At 54.9% G+C, this 16,124-nt stretch overlaps 8 protein-coding genes across 8 annotated transcripts; 5 read left to right on the top strand and 3 right to left on the bottom strand.

Moving 5' to 3' along the window:
- Positions 1-117: 117 nt before the first annotated feature.
- Positions 118-1,402, bottom strand: K452DRAFT_288324 (uncharacterized protein). Its single transcript, XM_033540631.1, has one exon. The coding sequence runs from the start codon at positions 1,235-1,237 to the stop codon at positions 218-220; it is 1,020 nt and encodes a 339-aa protein (XP_033396636.1). The 5' UTR covers positions 1,238-1,402; the 3' UTR covers positions 118-217.
- Positions 1,403-1,634: 232 nt separating this feature from the next.
- On the bottom strand, positions 1,635-3,340 carry K452DRAFT_298990 (uncharacterized protein; the record flags this gene model as incomplete). Its single annotated transcript, XM_033542174.1, has 3 exons — positions 1,635-1,999; positions 2,128-2,570; positions 2,631-3,340. The coding sequence occupies 3 exons, from the start codon at positions 3,338-3,340 to the stop codon at positions 1,635-1,637; spliced, it is 1,518 nt and encodes a 505-aa protein (XP_033396637.1).
- Positions 3,341-3,897: 557 nt separating this feature from the next.
- Positions 3,898-6,062, bottom strand: K452DRAFT_288326 (uncharacterized protein). The gene is made up of 2 exons (XM_033540632.1): positions 5,843-6,062; positions 3,898-5,791 (listed from the first exon to the last, which is right to left on the bottom strand). Exons 1-2 carry the CDS (start codon positions 5,959-5,961, stop codon positions 4,057-4,059), a joined length of 1,854 nt encoding a protein of 617 aa, XP_033396638.1. The 5' UTR covers positions 5,962-6,062; the 3' UTR covers positions 3,898-4,056.
- A 191-nt stretch (positions 6,063-6,253) lies between these two features.
- Positions 6,254-6,987, top strand: K452DRAFT_42913 (uncharacterized protein). The gene has a single exon (XM_033546658.1). It carries the CDS (start codon positions 6,481-6,483, stop codon positions 6,859-6,861), a length of 381 nt encoding a protein of 126 aa, XP_033396639.1. The 5' UTR covers positions 6,254-6,480; the 3' UTR covers positions 6,862-6,987.
- Positions 6,988-10,626: 3,639 nt separating this feature from the next.
- On the top strand, positions 10,627-11,046 carry K452DRAFT_309383 (uncharacterized protein; the record flags this gene model as incomplete). The annotated part of the gene is made up of 1 exon (XM_033543244.1): positions 10,627-11,046. The coding sequence occupies one exon, from the start codon at positions 10,627-10,629 to the stop codon at positions 11,044-11,046; it is 420 nt and encodes a 139-aa protein (XP_033396640.1).
- Positions 11,047-11,588: 542 nt separating this feature from the next.
- K452DRAFT_359352 (uncharacterized protein) lies at positions 11,589-12,568 on the top strand (the record flags this gene model as incomplete). Its single annotated transcript, XM_033546257.1, has 2 exons — positions 11,589-11,716; positions 11,845-12,568. 2 exons carry the CDS (start codon positions 11,589-11,591, stop codon positions 12,566-12,568), a joined length of 852 nt encoding a protein of 283 aa, XP_033396641.1.
- Positions 12,569-13,842: 1,274 nt separating this feature from the next.
- Positions 13,843-14,589, top strand: K452DRAFT_309385 (uncharacterized protein; the record flags this gene model as incomplete). The annotated part of the gene is made up of 1 exon (XM_033543245.1): positions 13,843-14,589. One exon carries the CDS (start codon positions 13,843-13,845, stop codon positions 14,587-14,589), a length of 747 nt encoding a protein of 248 aa, XP_033396642.1.
- A 646-nt stretch (positions 14,590-15,235) lies between these two features.
- Positions 15,236-16,117, top strand: K452DRAFT_42930 (uncharacterized protein). The gene is made up of 2 exons (XM_033546659.1): positions 15,236-15,716; positions 15,812-16,117. The coding sequence occupies exons 1-2, from the start codon at positions 15,375-15,377 to the stop codon at positions 16,013-16,015; spliced, it is 546 nt and encodes a 181-aa protein (XP_033396643.1). The 5' UTR covers positions 15,236-15,374; the 3' UTR covers positions 16,016-16,117.
- Positions 16,118-16,124: the final 7 nt, after the last annotated feature.

The following is a 16,124-nucleotide window of genomic DNA, read 5'->3' on the forward strand; positions in this document are numbered from 1 at the left end:
ATTGGGGGGTGGATTGAGGGCGATTGAATGGAAGAATTATAGGTGGGCAAAGGTGGGAGTGGATGGGCAAGAGTGGTGGGATCCAATCGAAGCTACATACCCCGCCGATGATGCAAGTGGGGCCGGGCATAGACTGCCGCTTTCGGCGCGTCGGCATTTGACGGCGACTGACGAGTAGTAAACAATTCCCGTGCTGACAAGATAAATATACATCTATCTAGCCATTCCGGAACAAGAAGCTGTAAGCACTGAGAGCCGGCGCGCCGCCCAAATGCGCATACAGCACGCGCGAGCCCTCCGGAAACTCGCCATTGCGGACCATCTGAATCATGCCATCCATCGACTTGCCCTCATAGACGGGATCGGTCAAGATGCCCTCTGTCCTTGCGCACAAGCGAATAGCCTCCAAGGTGCCATCATTCGGAAGGCCGTACTCAGGCCCGCCAAAGCGCGTATCCAGCACGACATCCTTCTCCGTAATCTCGCGGCCCAGCTCGACGAGGTCGGCCGTGTTCCGCGCAATGCGGAGCACCTGCTCCCTAGTCTTGTCCGGCTTGGCCGACGCATCAATGCCAATGACGCGGTCGGCGCGCCCGTCGGCCGCAAATCCCACCACCATGCCCGCCTGCGTGCTGCCCGTCACGGCGCACACGACCACGTAGTCGAACTTGAAGCCCAGCTGCTGCTCCTGCTGCCTGACCTCCTCGGCAAAGCCGACGAAGCCCAGCCCGCCGCGCGGATGCTCCGAGCACCCGGCCGGGATCGGGTACGGCTTGCCGCCGGCCTTCTTGACGTCCTCCATGGCCTGCTCCCAGCTGGGCCGGATGCCAATGTCGAAGCCCGCCGCGTCGAGCTTGATGTCTGCGCCTAGGATCCGGCTGAGCTCAATGTTGCCCACGCGGTCGTACACCGCGTCGTGGTAGTTGACCCAGTTCTCCTGCACCAGCACGCACTTGAGCCCCAGGTGCGCCGCCACGGCCGCCACTTGCCGCGTCTGGTTCGATTGGATGCCCCCGATCGTTACCAATGTATCGTAGCCCCCCTCCAGCGCTTCCGTCACCACGTATTCTAGCTTGCGCGTCTTGTTGCCCCCGAATGCGAGCCCCGAGTTGCAGTCTTCGCGCTTGGCGTATAGCTCGACCTTCCCGCCCAGGGCGGCCGAGAGCCGCTTGAGCGGCTGGATGGGCGTCGGCCCGTTGAAGGTGAGCTCTGTCTTGGGGAACTTGTCGAGTCTCATGGCGGTGGTGGATGGATAGGTAGGTGAGGTGTAGGAGGAGAGAAGAAGGAAGATTGATCAGGAGGGCATTGAGCGCGCCGAAACGCCCTTTTCAACCTTCATTCTCGGTCTGCGGCAGCGGGGTTGATGCGATTGCACTCGGCTTCATGTGTACCATGCCGGCCGACATCGCGCACGGAGTGACTGTGAGCTCTTACTCACCCCGCGTTTCACTCGCTTCGGCCCTACTTCCCGGTGTCTCCGCGAGGCCTGAGTCCATTCACAACACCATGAAAGTCAACATCAATGACATGGAAACCACTGACATTACCAAACGCACACTAACCTGCTAGTTTGCTAAACCCTGTTCTACAAAAAAGCCTTGACAACTCCTCCACAAAAGAAACCCCAATTGCGCTCATTTCCTTCCACTCTTCCTCTTCCTCGCCTTCGTCTCGCCCTCCTTCTCCAGCGGTAAGCCCTTCCGCTTCTGTCCAGCATTTGGCTTAACATCGTAGACCTTCTTTGATGCCGCCTTATCAACCTCGACCTTCTTCACCGGCATCGCCAAACTTTCCGGCAAGTTGCAGTCGCGAAACAGCGTAAAGTCAGCGCACTTTTCCCTGCCGAGATGCGTGACAGAGTACACGCCTTCGCGCTCGTATTCCTCCCCAAACATCTGCTTCCACGGCGTGGCATCTGGCAGCTGAAAGCGCGACTTCCACGGCACTTCTGCCGGGGCGGGGTAAGGGGGCGTTTCGTCCGTTTCGTCCATTTCGAGGTCTAGTGCGGAAGCAGGTCAGTCATGTTTTCTATTAGAGTGCGAGATGGAATGGCAAGAAATGACAGGAGACGAGGGGAAAAAAGGCAATATAGAAGAAAGAGAAAGAAAAAAGGCCATAATTACTCACCACGCCTCATATCCCGATCCATTCTAGCGCTCTCCCAGTTTGCCGCAAATATCGTCTCCCCAAAATCGAACGCCGGCGGCCGATCCGCCCACCATGTCTCCTTCCAAGGCGCCAAGCGGTCTGACGTCGACGGGCGAGACGCACCGTTCCGCTTACCGCGCGAGAAGCGGTTCCTGTCGCCGTTTGAGGAATCGGAACTGAAACCGTCGTCATCGGAAGGGACCCCGCTTCCGCCTCTGCCACCATTGCCGCCGCCGCCGCTGTAGCCATGTCGGCGTTTGCTCGTGTCATCTTCCTCTTCATCGTCGGAGCGGTCTCCGATATTACGGTGCCGGTGAAGGGTACTCATGCGCCGGCTACTAGAGCGGGTGGTGGACTCTGTGGCTGCTTTGCGCGTCTTGGACGTGCCGTCGTTGTCGTCCTCGTTAGGCAAGTTTGTTTCCCTGTTGTCATTGTCAGCTACGGCGGTGGACTAAGGCGCCTAGGCGCGCTACTTGACTAACCGCTGCGTGGTGCGAGAAGCACCGCGCTCCTCTTCAGAGTTCTTAGAATTCTTCTCCACGCGATGTTTGTGCACCTCACGCAACGCCTCAGATCTGCCTTTATACTCGGCGCGCTCCTCGAGCGAGCGGAGGGGAGCGGTGGGGTCCAGGGTGGGTAGGGAGCCAGTGGAGGAATAATTCTCGAAGACGCGGCGCCAGGCCGCGAGCTCGATATTCTTCAGGTTTTTGCTTTCTGCCAGGAGTTTCCAAAATTTTCTGCCGTCCGGCACGTTGATCTTGTAAGGGATTTCTTCCTGCTCTTCTTCCTCTCCTTCCTCGACTCTCTTCTGTCTGGCGATCTCCGCCTGGTGCAACCGCAGCAGCTCCTTCACGGCCGCGTATAGCTGCTCGTCGTACTCGAAGGGCAGAGTCTTGTATCCCTCAACGATATCGCGGTCGATGGCGGCGAGAAGGGCTGCGAAATCGGCCTTTTTGGCTCTGCTGTAATTGTGATGGAGCTGTGAAAGTCCGGTGAGGATCCAGTGGCAATCCACCAGGCGCTCGTTCGCATGGGCTGTGTTAGAAACTGTAACGGGCGGATAGGGCTCGCGTTTTTTCTTTAGGCTGGAGGGCTTGCGGTAAAGGGGTTCGAGGTACCGTCTACAGATTTTAGGAGTGTTGCTGTGGATAAAAGGGGAAACGCACTGCCACGGGGAAGATTCTGCGGCCATGGCGGGTAGTTGTGCCTGCCTATTTGGCCAGCTAGCAAGCTAAGTGGTTGTACAGACGGAGCTATGCACGCTCAGTAGTCGTCGATATCGAACAAAAGCGACACCTAATCCCAACCAACTAGAGAGGTAAATAGAAGTAACAGCTCTTCCAGCGGTTACTTGTATCGTGTAGAGCACAAAAGCGCAGCAGGTCCAGCCACGCTTTAGATATATCGTCAGGCCCTTTGTCCGTGCCATGGCACAAGACAAACGCGAGCGAGCGCTTGCGTGAGCTCAAAGACGCTCTTTGGTGTTGGGTGGATGGTATGGCACGTTTGCGGCCGGCGGAGCAGATAAAGAGTTGTTTGCGGTTGCGTGCGTGAGCGGGTTGTTTGTTTCGTGCGTGCGTGTGGATGGATTGGGGTTGGTGGTTTGGCTTTGTTCGCGAGCTGAGAGGGAAGGCGCTTTCTGCCTATGGTCGCGCTTGCCCAGTGCCAAGATGCTTGGCAAGAGGAGCAAAGATGATTTGAGAAGTTTATGGATTATGTATTTCGTAAAAGTTTAGGATGTGAATTCGTACCTAGGTGTGGAGGTATCCATGTGGATGGTTTATTGCTGTGTGGGAGTATGAAGGTATGATTAGAGTACTATCGAGCCTGTAGAACCAGGAGAACTTGCCTGATCTGAGTTTGTATGGGTATATGTATATACCTATGAATAGATGGATGAGCATAGCTTCATACCCCACGCCTTTCACCATCCACTTCATCGCCATGTTTCCCCCTTCCCTCTCCCACACCCTCCTTCGCCCCCTCACCGTCCAGCTCCGCCCTCCCCTGTCTCCCTATCCCATCCAGCTCCGCAGCCCCCACCTGACCCGCCGGCATCTCCACCGGCGCCACCGGCGACGCATCCAGCTCCGCCCTCTCCTCCAACGGCGCCCCCATCTCCGCGACCTCCCTCTGCGACTCCAACTCCACAGCCCGCCACTTCGCCGCGACATCCCCATCTTCCTTCGACCCAGGCATCTCGTGCTTCGAATTCGCTGCTGCGTCGAGCTCGCCTGATGGCGTTGACTGCAGCGGTTGTGGCGGCTGGAAACCTGGTTGCCCGGCTGGATTGGCGTCGAGTTCGGCTTTTTGGTAGTCCTGAGACGCGGCGGCTGCTGCGGCGCGGGCACGGGCACGGCGACGGCGGAGGAGGAAGAGGAGTGCGAGGAGGATGGCGAGGGCGGCAATGGCGCCGATGACGATGCCGACGATGGCGCCGGTGCTGAGGCCAGATGAGCCATTATCTTTGTCTGTGTTGTCGGTGTTTGGGGTGGTGGTGTTGGTGGCTTTTTCGTCGACGGGGGCATAGATGGGCACGATGGTCTGTTTTTCTGAGATATCGGGGAGTCTGGCCTGCGCGACGGAGAAGTTGCCTCGGTCGTAGTCGACGACGACGTATGCGTGCTGCAGAAACGCGCGACCCAAAGTATATTGCGTGTCATTGTCGGCGCGCTTGAGTGGGAAGTAGCGTGTTGCGTTGGGGTAAATGGGTGCGGAGGCGTTGAGGGCGAGGCTCGTGTAAGGCAGGTGGAGATTGAAAGAGGGACCCGTTTTAGATGCACTGAGCTTGAAGGTAATTTCGGCATTTTCCTTGATTAGTTGGGAGTGTTTTGTTTCATTTGAGATCAAGTAAAGCGAGTACTCTTCGTCCCAGGTGATGCCGAATGCAGCTTCGAAAGCCTCGCATACGTCGAGCGGGAACCACATCGAAGAGACGATGGATTCGATAAACCAGTAGTCCGGTGTCGACATGAGGGGATTATCGCTGACGCTCGTGCTCACTTCCTGTACGACCAATAGCAGTTGACGCGAAATGTCTGGTCCAAAAGGGAAAGTAAGGTTGTTTGGCTCAAAGCGGGCGGTATCGTAGCCGCCCAGCGTGAGGCTGCCGTATACCTTGGGTGCATTGTTATACACGCCTGCCGTGTATGCCCATGATGTGCTAGGGATATATGTCTGGTTGCGCAGCGTGTGGAGTATCGACGGTTGTGGGTTGTTGAGATCCGAAAAATTGCTAGGTTTTGGATCAAGACCGAACACACCCTCATAGCCCAATGTTTTGTCGGCAATGCCCCCTACGACCATACCTTCCAGCGAAGGAAGATCCTCGCTCGGCCAACCCAGTCCTACCGTATCGAAGCCGAAGTGACCTCGGGCATCCTCGCCAGCTCCTAGCTGATTCTCGAGCCAGAGAGCGAGTTCCCAGAGGCCTTCGTCCTTCCACGATGTGGACTCGTTAATGTAGAACAATTTGCCGCGCCCATCTTCACAGGCGTCAAAGTTGCCGTCTTCGCTGTCTTGGCAGCCTTCTGGTAGGATGGGCCATGTCGCTTCCCGCCCAGTGGCTGGAAGGAGGCGCAGGCTCTGCGGAGGTGTGCCGACAGTGAAGGAGAAGGTTGACCAGGGTCCGTCGTTACCATCCCTTGGCTAGATATGAGCGCGGTAGGAGATATCTTTGCTTATATGATCGTACCAGTATTGAGTGGGCGCCAAAGAAAGCGGCTTCGGCGTGTTAGTATCGTTTGCCGCAATGGAGAGACGTGTAAAGGATATGGATAAGGCAATCAATGATCTGATGCGAAGTATTAACATGTTGACCGAAGATTTTCATGCCCGTGTAAGAAAGCATGCAAATTCGAAGCGAGTGACGATAGGAAATGACATGCAATTATTTTAAGCTGGCAAGACAGACTCTTGAGAAGTATGAGATGCGGATGAGATTAGAACCCAACTTTACGCCTGTCTCTTGTCAGCACCAGGGGCGCTTACGGCCTCAGGCGGATGCAGGTTCTGCCCGCCACGACGTTACACGGCAGCAGGAGATGGTCTGATCTGTGGGCAGGGTCTAGCGATCGGTGCCCCACACGGCCCGCGGGTCTTCGTCCTCCGCATCTCACAACTCCTCCACATTACAAACTTTAAATTATTCTTAGCGTGTGCACCTATCACGATGCATGTGCCGACGACGACTATTGATACAGGTGCAACCTCAGGTGCCTTGGAGCCAGAAGCCAGGCTCGCCGGCCCCGCTGACAATGCCTCTCTCGTGCGCCCGCCAAGTGCAATTCTACCGCCAGCTGAGTATAGGTAGGTTTCACCACTTGACGGCCGATGGTGAAAAATAAAGATACTTTGAAGGCTTTTCACCAATATTGGCATGTGGCGCATGCTCAGCCCCGGTCAGCTAGGGCCCTGGTGTGCACCTTCCCGTCCACCACTCAGCGACGGGCATTCTCGGACTTGATCACCAAGAACGAGCTCGTATTGATCAGGCTGCCGTTCGACCTTCGGACTGCCTTTAAAACACCCCATTGCGCACCGGAAAACCTCATCAATTCTTTTTCACCTTTAGTCTCTCGTTTTCAGGTCCACGCGGATAAAGCAATGGCTTGGGTCACAGTGCTGTTTTTAGCCGCTGTATCGGCAGTGGCTGCCTTTCCACAACAAAGTAAGCCTGATTCTGTTTCGCCATCCCAGGCCGCTTATCCGTAGATAGCTCCATATTCCAATACGACATTTTCGCCCTCTAGCTCTGCTCTTGCTACGACAACGCCGGCAGCACAATGCAGTCCCAGTTGCTTCGCGACTCCTCCCGGATTCGTGGGACAGTCATGGCTTCGAAACAATCTCACTACAACAGTCACTCTCGCGACAGTCATTACCATCATCAACACTCGCTTGAACACAACCAGATATGTGACGAAGACAGCTGTTGTTCCAAAAGGAATTGAATTGCCACCGACGAATGAAAACGGCACAGCCTACTGCATTGTTACTGCGTTTGGTACCCTTACCACCGTTGCGTACCCGACAGTGCTCAACGACTACGCTAAATCCTACTTATGGAGTGGGGTGCTTCCCACAACGAGAGCAAATGAAACAGAAGTCGTCTGCTCAACGGCATCCAAAGCCTGGGTGACTTTTTCCTCCCATCCAAACTACAACTCCTACCTAGCCACCCATGACCGAACGTCTTCTACTACGACACCAACCAATACTCCCATTCATAGCACATATGACCCTCTCTGGGACGATCCACGAGGACTCAATTATCGATGCGAGGTTGAACACAAAGAATGTGACTGGGAATTTATAGACGCTCAATTCCCAGACGAATACGCCTTGCACAATTGCATTCCTCCATCGATTGCGAGCCCGGCGCAGGTAATGCTTGTAGCCGGCTATCTTATTGCGTCGTCCGTGTCTTACGAGGACGACGACGTCGAGGCCACCAAGGTTCCAGAAATACCACGCACCGAGCGCTCAGAGAAACCAATTCCACCGACACTTACCGGGCATAGAGTGCAAATAGAGGAGTCAGCAACTGCGGTGCCGCTTACGACTGTCGGACTGATTGAGCCGTCGACCCAGGATGAGACTACGGTTCCCAACACTAAGAAACCTATAACTCCTCCAGCTCCTACATCAACTCAAGATGGAACTACTATTCCCCATACCGAAAAGTCAGGGGCACCGTCGGTTCCCACTCCTGCTGGTGTCGTGACTTCGCTGTCACACACCGAACAGCCGGTCACTGTTGGGCTCCCTGTCCTTACCTCGAATCAAGAAGTGACTGAAACTGCCCACACCGAGAGGTCTGAAACAGCCCTTCCGCCTTCTCCTACTTCCAAGGAGGAAAACGCCAACACCGACTTGCCTGTCACTGTGCTTCCTTCTCCACCCACTTCATTCGAATCGACTCCGGCATTTGCGCATACCGAGATATCCTCGAGCCCCGAGCCGCCATCGCCAACTTCTAAGGACAGCGCAACGGAGTCCACCGTTCTGACAGTGCCCATCGTAACCACAGTTCCTGGCGCCAGCGGATCGAGCTTGGTCGTGACGACCCATAGTAGCTTCCGCGTGCCTGCGACGGCGCACATCGAGAGCTCCGTTACTAAACTGATTCCTCCCAGTGTGATCACGATTGCACCCACCGCCCATATTGAGAGTTCCGTTACGGCTGTCGATCCACCAACTGTGATTACCATCGTGCCTACAGAACACATCGAGTCCAGTGCGGAGGTAATACCGCCATCAAAAACGGTCGAGAGGGGTTTTACGTCGGCAGGAGGCGCACCGCCAAAACAGACCATTTCCATCGGGTCGACTGCCGTGGTTGTTGTGCCCACTTCCATTTCGAGGACTGTCGACGGCACTAGCACGAACGTCCCTGCTGTGCTCGTAGGTTCCTCTATTCTTACAGCCGGTCAAGCCGTCACAGCCGATAATACCCCTGTCGCCGTGCCTGCCGCTACTTTTCAGCCCCAATCATCCCTGCAAGACCAGCCCCCTGTCATTGTCATCGGCGACTTTAGTACCGTAGTCCTCCCCACCGCACCTGTACCGTCTCCACCCGCCCTCGCTATTGGCGGAGAAACCATCCACCCTTTCGCCTCCGCCAACATAATCTCCGGCGCAACTCTCGCCCCCGATTCGCCTATTACGCTCGGCACTGGCTCTTCCGCTACAGTCCTCGCTATCACCACCAATGCCGCCGGCCACAGTGTCGTCCTCGTTGGCACCAGCGCCGCGCCCTTCGTCACGCCCGCTCCAGCTGTGGAGCTATCTGCTCCGGTGCTCACGGTCGCGGGACAGACGGTCCGCCCTTCTGACGACGGCAACCATGCTGCATACGTCTTCTCCGGGCACACACTTGAACCAGGCTCGCCTGTAACGTTAGGTAGTGGTCTCTCAACCACAGTCCTGGCCATAACAACCGACAGTGCTGGGAACAGCGTCGTCGCTATCGGTACGAACACGGTGCCATTCGTCGCAGCAACCAGCATAGCAGTCGCTCCCCTCGTCCTCGGCACTCAGACAATCACGCCCAATGGCGATGCGTACGTCGTCGCAGGCCAAAGCCTCTTCCCCGGCTCAACGATCACGCTTGGCACTGGCGCCAGCGCCACCATCATCGCGCTCTCGACAGACTCGGCAGGCGAGCGCGTCGCGCTCGTCGCGACTGGCGACGGAAGCACGCAGACGCAGACGCAGGCTCCGGCTTCTACGACGGGGTTGGCACCGCTGACGTTGCTGCCAGGTCAAACTGTCGCGCCGGAGGGTAGCGCATACGTCGTTGATGGGAAGGCACTGCTTCCTGGCTCGACTGTCACGGTGGGGTCGGGCACGGAGGCAAGGACTGTGGCGCTCACGACTGACGAAGCGGGCCGGACGGTGGCGGTTGAGGGTGGACGGACACAAACATTGGGGGCTGGGACGACGACTCGGCCGAAGTCGCCGTCGTCGGCGTTGTCGAGTGAGCGGCGCACTACTAGTGCCAAGACGGGAAGGCCGAGTGGGACGGGAAGCGCAGCGACCACGACGAGTTCGGAGGGTGCTGCTGCTGGTAATGTTATGAGTGGAATGGGGAAGAGGTGGGGTGCTGGAGTAGTGGGGGTGGGAGTGGGGTTGCTGGTGTTTTGAATTAATGCGTAATGAGATGGATGAACTAATAAAGAGACGGACGAAAACGAATGGGTGTATGGGCTTATGAAACAAAGTATAGCAGGCAGGTGGACGAAGAGTTCATGGGTAACGTTGAATTTGCTATGGTGAGGGGTAAATATTAATTATTATTATTTCCAAGTCCCTCGTGAGTAACTCATCCAACCAAGAGCGCGGTTTCTACATCCATTCACGGAGTACTTTGTAGGGAGCATCTTCAAGGAGCCGTTACCCCTCGTAAGTAATACTGCTATCCAACGAACGCAGCTTCTACTTCCACCTATAGAGGGTTCTGCGGGGAGCGTCTTGAAGGTACTGCATACATACCTACCCTCACCCATAAATAATATAATACTTTAATTTAGAGAAAAAATCAGAAGTAAAACAAGAAGAGTAGTAGAGATTTAGCAACAGTCCCCAAGGCGCTCAAAATAGTGTTCAGCACTTAGACCACCCCAGTAAGTCCGACCACAGGCGCCTAACCCGATTAGTAGTTGTTCAGAACGCAGCTTTGAACGCTGCGGAACGCTTGCTAAACCTCCATCAACAACCACAAAACAGCAGGCATCTCAACTCCCAGTCCGGCAATACCAATCACGGCCTAGCAACATCGCTTGCCGCCCAAGCACCATCCCACACATGCTTTCTCCGCCGTGACTCCTATTTAAGCCGTCGTAAATATAGCAGCGGCCCCTGATGTAACACCACTCCTACCATCACATCACCATCAGCACAACCTCATCCTCATTTTTGCACTCATCTCATCTCATCTCATCTCCCTCCGCTCTCATCAGCGCCCACAACCACCCAATGCATTTCCTAAACCGCACTCAACGCCTCGCCCTCCTCACCATCCTGTTCTGGTACTCCCGGCGCCGACGTCTCCGCCAACTCGAGGAACGAGAACGAGAACTAGATGAGGAACGGCAAGAGGACAAGCGGGAACGAGAACGCGAAGCACGCCGTCTCGCCCGCAGACAGGTCCGTAAGGCGCGGAGGCGTGAGCTGCGCAGTACTGCGGAGGAGTCGAATGCAAACACTACTACCGTCACCGCCACTACCGCTGCTGCCGCTGATTTCAGTGGCGAGCGGGTGCGCAGGAGACTGCTGTTTACGCCGAGCGTTACCACTGCTACCACGGAATCGGGCAAAGAGGCTAAGGAATTGGCTACTGTGCCTGCTTCTCCCACCGCGGAGCCCGTGTCTGCGCGAGAGGATAGAGAGATGTGAGGATCTTTCGGGGTCGAGTAGAGCAGAGCCTGTTTGCCACGCAGCAGCCACGCGCTGGCGGTCGTATGACGACGCGGGGTGTGCGACACGATGAAGCTGAGAGGGGAAAAGGAAGCTGCTAGGACTTAGTCCTGGGTGTATAGCTAGATAAGGAGTATTCTACAGGGACTGCTTGTATCCCAAACGCATCCTTCTCTAGCTCGCTAATAGTAAATCTCTCTTAACGGTGACGGACGTGAAGTAGACAGGATTCAATGGGTCATACTGAATCTAGTAAATGGGTATAGTTAAGCTTATTCAGTGTTTGAGCTAGTTAGTAATTCTTAACTATTAAGATTAGTGTTAACCGTTTATATAGAACTTATTTCTCGTTATATCAGTTAAGGTAGGCGAATGGTTATAAAGACTCTAGACGCATATACTAATAAATATCTTCTTAAGAGTCGGAGTTTACTAACCAGCTTAAACATCCCAACTAGCCCTAGTCTGTCTGAACAAACAACTATATTATAAGTTAGCGTCCAAAAACAAGCGTAACCAACATGTACCAGAGAGCGCAATCTCTAGGTAACACCTTCCGCTATGTCTTGCAAAAGCACGGCCTCAACTCGGCGTTGGTGCACCAAAACGTAGGTCCCATCTACCGAAACGGCGAAACGGCACGGCAGAGGTAAACATACCCTCAACCTCCGTTTCGACGTCTACAAGCTCGCTTGCCGCCCACGCACCATGCCACGCACCGTTTTCTCCGTGAAACCCCTATTTAACAGCGATTTCGTGATAGCTGCCCTGATGTAGCACTGCCGTCATCATCACCACCACCATCTCCCCCGCATCATCATCATCATCATCCCCCTCTTCTACAACCATCACCCTCCTCGCCACCACAGCACCCACAATGGACGACGTGAACGACATCGACGCCACCGACGAAGAAAATCTCCAGTGGCAACTCCTACTCCTCCTCCTCTTGCATTACCGCCGCAGCCAATCGCGCTATCGATACAAAACAGAAAAAGAACTGCGAGACGAAGACGAAGACGAAGTGTGCGAAAGCCGCCATCGCTACTCGCTGCGCCGCAACATGCACCGCTGCCTGAAATCAGTGCTGGACGTAGACATGCAAGCAGAGCCGAACTCCGAGCTGGAAGCACAAGTGCAAGCAGCGCTGGAAGAAGAACTGCGCTACTCGCTGCGCTGCATAGAAGCCGAGATAGGCTTAGACCGCGTGGAGGAGCTCTGCCGTCGAGCCCGCGTGAACGCTGCGAAGATCTCAGGCACCACTATTCCTACTCCTACCACGACCGCCGCCGCCGCTGGCGATTTCACCGGCGAGCAGGATCGCGTGTGTCGTATGTTGCGGTTTTCGCCTAGTACGACGACGACCATGACGCTTCCTGCCGCCAGCGCTGTAGAGCAGAGCCCGTTCGTCACGCGCATGCCACGGGCAAGTCACGCACAAGCGCAGACGGGTCGCGCTAGCGGCGGAGTGGTGAAGCGGGGTGCTAGGGTGCGGAGGTAAAAAGTCGAAGATGTTGGATTCGGGGACATCTTTACCGTTAAGCGAGATAACACTGGTATGGAGTAAAAAGGAGATCTGGTATGGAGATTTGTTGTATATATATGCGCTCTCTAAGACCCTTTTACTTGTTGCTAGGGTTGGGGTTTGTACATAGAAGTAGCTATAAGGAGGATTCTATAGGGTCTGCTTGTTATATCCTTCTCTATCTCGCTAGACAGTGATAAATGTTGCGTGTAGCAGAGAGTGCAACCGTCCCTCCGGTCACCTCGCAGTAGGTAAACTACAGCAACTATTGTTGTTAAAACCATGGCGTTTGTAGGCCGAATCAGGCGTGAAAAACAGTAAAAACTGCTGTTTTTACAGCAATATTTGCTGTAAAATACAACATTTATAGCTGTAAATGTCCTAACTATCTACCCGGTACTGTGCCTACTACCGCCTCCTCCTGCTCGCTCTGACCGCTGCTGTCTCTCGCTGCTAGGACTGCTGCTGGTGCTCGCTAGGGTTGCTACTGTCGCTTACTCTGACTGCTACTATTGCGTTGTAACGTCCTTCACCTATAAACGAAGTTCTTCGTTCAGCGAAATCGACTAATTAGACTATTATTAACAGCATATCGCATGGCTCTCCTAGGCTGAAGGATTCGGGCTTTGATTGGGTAGCTTCATTAAATGGCGAACTTCGCTCATACGCGAAGGACGTTAGTTGAGAATTTAGATATCTTTAGAAGGGAGAGGTAAGAGAAATTTTTTAACTTAGCGTAAAGCTAATTATTAGTTTTGCGTAGCAGAGCTTTACTGCGATATTTGATGTATTTTACATACTACAGCGATGTAAAATACACTCCTAAATGCTGTAATTGACAGCATTTATGTGTGTGTTTACAGTCCGAAGTGACTTGAAGGCATCTACAATCTGCACAAACGAAAGCAGAGAGGAAGTACAAAAGATAATCAAAATCATCAACTGCCATTCAGAACAAAGTCCAGAACCCGGAACGCTGCTAAACCTCCCATGCCTCCCTCTTGACGTCCGCAAAACAGCTGGAAGGTCAACTCCCAATCGAGCAATGCCACTCGCGGGTTAGCACGTTGGCACCGTTGCGTGGCGCCCGCCGGGCCTTGTACTAAGGCACGCGACTCCTTTCTGTGATAGACTCCTATAAAAGGGAGTTTGTGGAAGCAGCCCCTTGCACACAATGGCATTCCACCTCCTCATCATTACCATCACCCTCTGCTGCAACCACCTCTCGTCACGCAACCCCAGCATCCACAATGGACACCCTTAGCAACTTGACCGGCCTCGCTCACTTCGAAGAGGAAACGGGCCTCCTGATACAAATCCTCTGGTTCCGTCGCCAACAGGAGCGCCGCCAGCAGCTCCTTCTAGAAGCGACCGAGGAGTTGGATGAGTACGAACTGGCCGAGAAGAAAGACCGCGAGAGGCGTCGCCGTCGCCAGCTACGCCGCAAGCTACGCTATTTGAAATTACTGGAGGAGGCGGAGCTGGAATCGGAGCGTGAGGCTGCGGAGTGGGACCTGGAAGCGGAGCGCGAGGAAGCGGAGCGTGAGGAGGCAGAGCGTGAGGAGGCAGAGCGCAAGGTGGCAGAGTGGAAGGAAAAAGTGCTCAAGAAGTACCGTCGCCGCGAGCTGCGCAGCGATCTGCGCCATTTGGATACATTGGAAGACTTGCTGGAGACAGTATCAGCAGCAGGGGATGCAGAGTTGGATGAAGACGAGCGCGAAGCTCGCCGCATCGCCCGCATCGAGGCACGGAGGGCCCGGAAGAACAAGCTGTTGCTGTGTCGACGAGGCGCCACCGCCGCAACCGCTACAGATCCTGCGGAATCTGCCTCTCTACAGCAAGGCCATCGAGAACAGAGCCAGGCAGAACGAAAACCGCGAAAGTCACGCGCAAGTCACGCGGCAGCGCGGACGGGTCGCGCTGGCGATGGTGTGGTGACGTGGGCAAGGGCGCGACGCATGGGAGCTGCAGCGGTGACGTCACGGCGTCGCGAATAAAGCACCTCGCTGCATCGCACATGGATCTTGCAACCTACCTAAAACTCTTTTATCTATCACCCTTGCTGCGGCGCCTATTACGAACTTTTCCTAAGCTGCATTGTCGCTGTAGGGTTCTTTGACTGCACGACTGACTTCTTGACGACTGGTTGGTTGATTCTTGAGCACCTAGCTGAGTGATTGGCTTACACCTTGCCTTATGCGCTATAACGCGGTTTGTTTGTGTTTGTTTACTATCAAATACTAGCCGATAAGCAAAGATGCCCAAGGCTCGCAAACCCGCTGCTAGGCGCGCGGAGCCCGCTGGTGCGGCGTCGGCGGCTGGTGCGAGGAGTACGCGTGCTAGTTCGGCGAGGAATGGAAAAGAGGTGAAGAGGGAGGAAGAGCACGAGAACAGCCCTGAGGTAAAGAAGGAAGTGAAGAACGAGAGCTGAGATGTGGAGAACGAGATCGCAAAGGTGAAGAAGGAGGACCTCGGAGTGAAGAAAGAGAGCCCTGCGGTAAAGAATGAAGACGAACAACAGGGTGGCGAGGTGCAGGAAAATGTATGTCTTTGACGCTCTCATTCGACATCAACAGGCTTCCGCCGAACGCACCGCTGACGTGCATTCTCCTCAGCAACCGCAGCCTCATATGCACCATCTCTCCTCGCCAGAGAGCTACCTACTCAGATCGCAGTCGCCGGGACGAGCAACCCCAGAGTGACGCGCCTGCTGACGATACCAGCGGATTTCACCTTCAGCCAGCTACACGAGAAGATCCAGGTGGCCTTCGGGTGGTGCGACATGCACATGTACACGTTCGACGTGATGCCACTGCCGGGCGACGACCCGCAAGAGATGTCTTTATTTTTCTGGCGGCGCACGCTGCTGCACATGTCAGAATCTGGCATCGATTATGGCGGCGACGGCCCGCACCGTTTCCCTGTCAAGAAGGCAAGCGACTACACGCTGCGCGACATCTATGAGGGCGAGGAATTCAACAAAGACAAGATCGAGGTGCAGTATGAGTACGACATGGGCGACGGCTGGCGCCATCACATCGTCTTCCTTGGACGCGCCGACCCGAGCTTGCGCCGCGTCATGGGTATACCGCCTGAGGTGAAGGTCATGTGCCTTGGTGGCGAGGTATGTTTCTCCCTATTCTCTTATTACCTGTCAACTGTCGAGGTTATGGAACAAATGCATTCGCATGACAGGGCACAGCTAACGGGTCTGAGCAGGGCCATCCCGTCGCCGAAGACTCGGGCGGGAAATCCGGATGGGCTGCCCTGAAAGCGGTGTTTAAGAGGAGGAACAGGGATGATCGCAAAGCGTGGTATAAAGAGGACTGTGGAAACGGCGACCCAAATGGCCTGGATCCGTATAAATGGGACTTGCTGGATGTGAACGATGATCTCGTGGACGTTTTCCCTCCGGACGAGTGACGATGGATAGGGAATAACGGTCGCGGAAAAGTCTCACAGCTTTTTAAGTGTAAATATATTGTGTGCTTATGATGTGGGTGGATCGTGGGTATGATATTATCTCCAGGAC

Source organism: Aplosporella prunicola (assembly GCF_010093885.1).
Source record: "Aplosporella prunicola CBS 121167 unplaced genomic scaffold K452scaffold_15, whole genome shotgun sequence".
NCBI lineage: Eukaryota > Fungi > Ascomycota > Dothideomycetes > Botryosphaeriales > Aplosporellaceae > Aplosporella > Aplosporella prunicola.

Excerpts from the sequence above, each read along its gene's own strand:
- K452DRAFT_288324 (XM_033540631.1), bottom strand. The coding sequence starts at position 1,237 with ATGAGACTCGACAAGTTCCCCAAGACAGAGCTCACCTTCAACGGGCCG.
- K452DRAFT_288326 (XM_033540632.1), bottom strand. The coding sequence starts at position 5,961 with ATGTTAATACTTCGCATCAGATCATTGATTGCCTTATCCATATCCTTT. Across the intron at positions 5,792-5,842 it reads TTGGCGCCCACTCAATACTG|GGATGGTAACGACGGACCCT; the intron begins GTACGATCATAT and ends TATCTAGCCAAG.
- K452DRAFT_42913 (XM_033546658.1), top strand. The coding sequence starts at position 6,481 with ATGGTGAAAAATAAAGATACTTTGAAGGCTTTTCACCAATATTGGCAT.
- K452DRAFT_42930 (XM_033546659.1), top strand. The coding sequence starts at position 15,375 with ATGCACATGTACACGTTCGACGTGATGCCACTGCCGGGCGACGACCCG. Across the intron at positions 15,717-15,811 it reads TCATGTGCCTTGGTGGCGAG|GGCCATCCCGTCGCCGAAGA; the intron begins GTATGTTTCTCC and ends GGGTCTGAGCAG.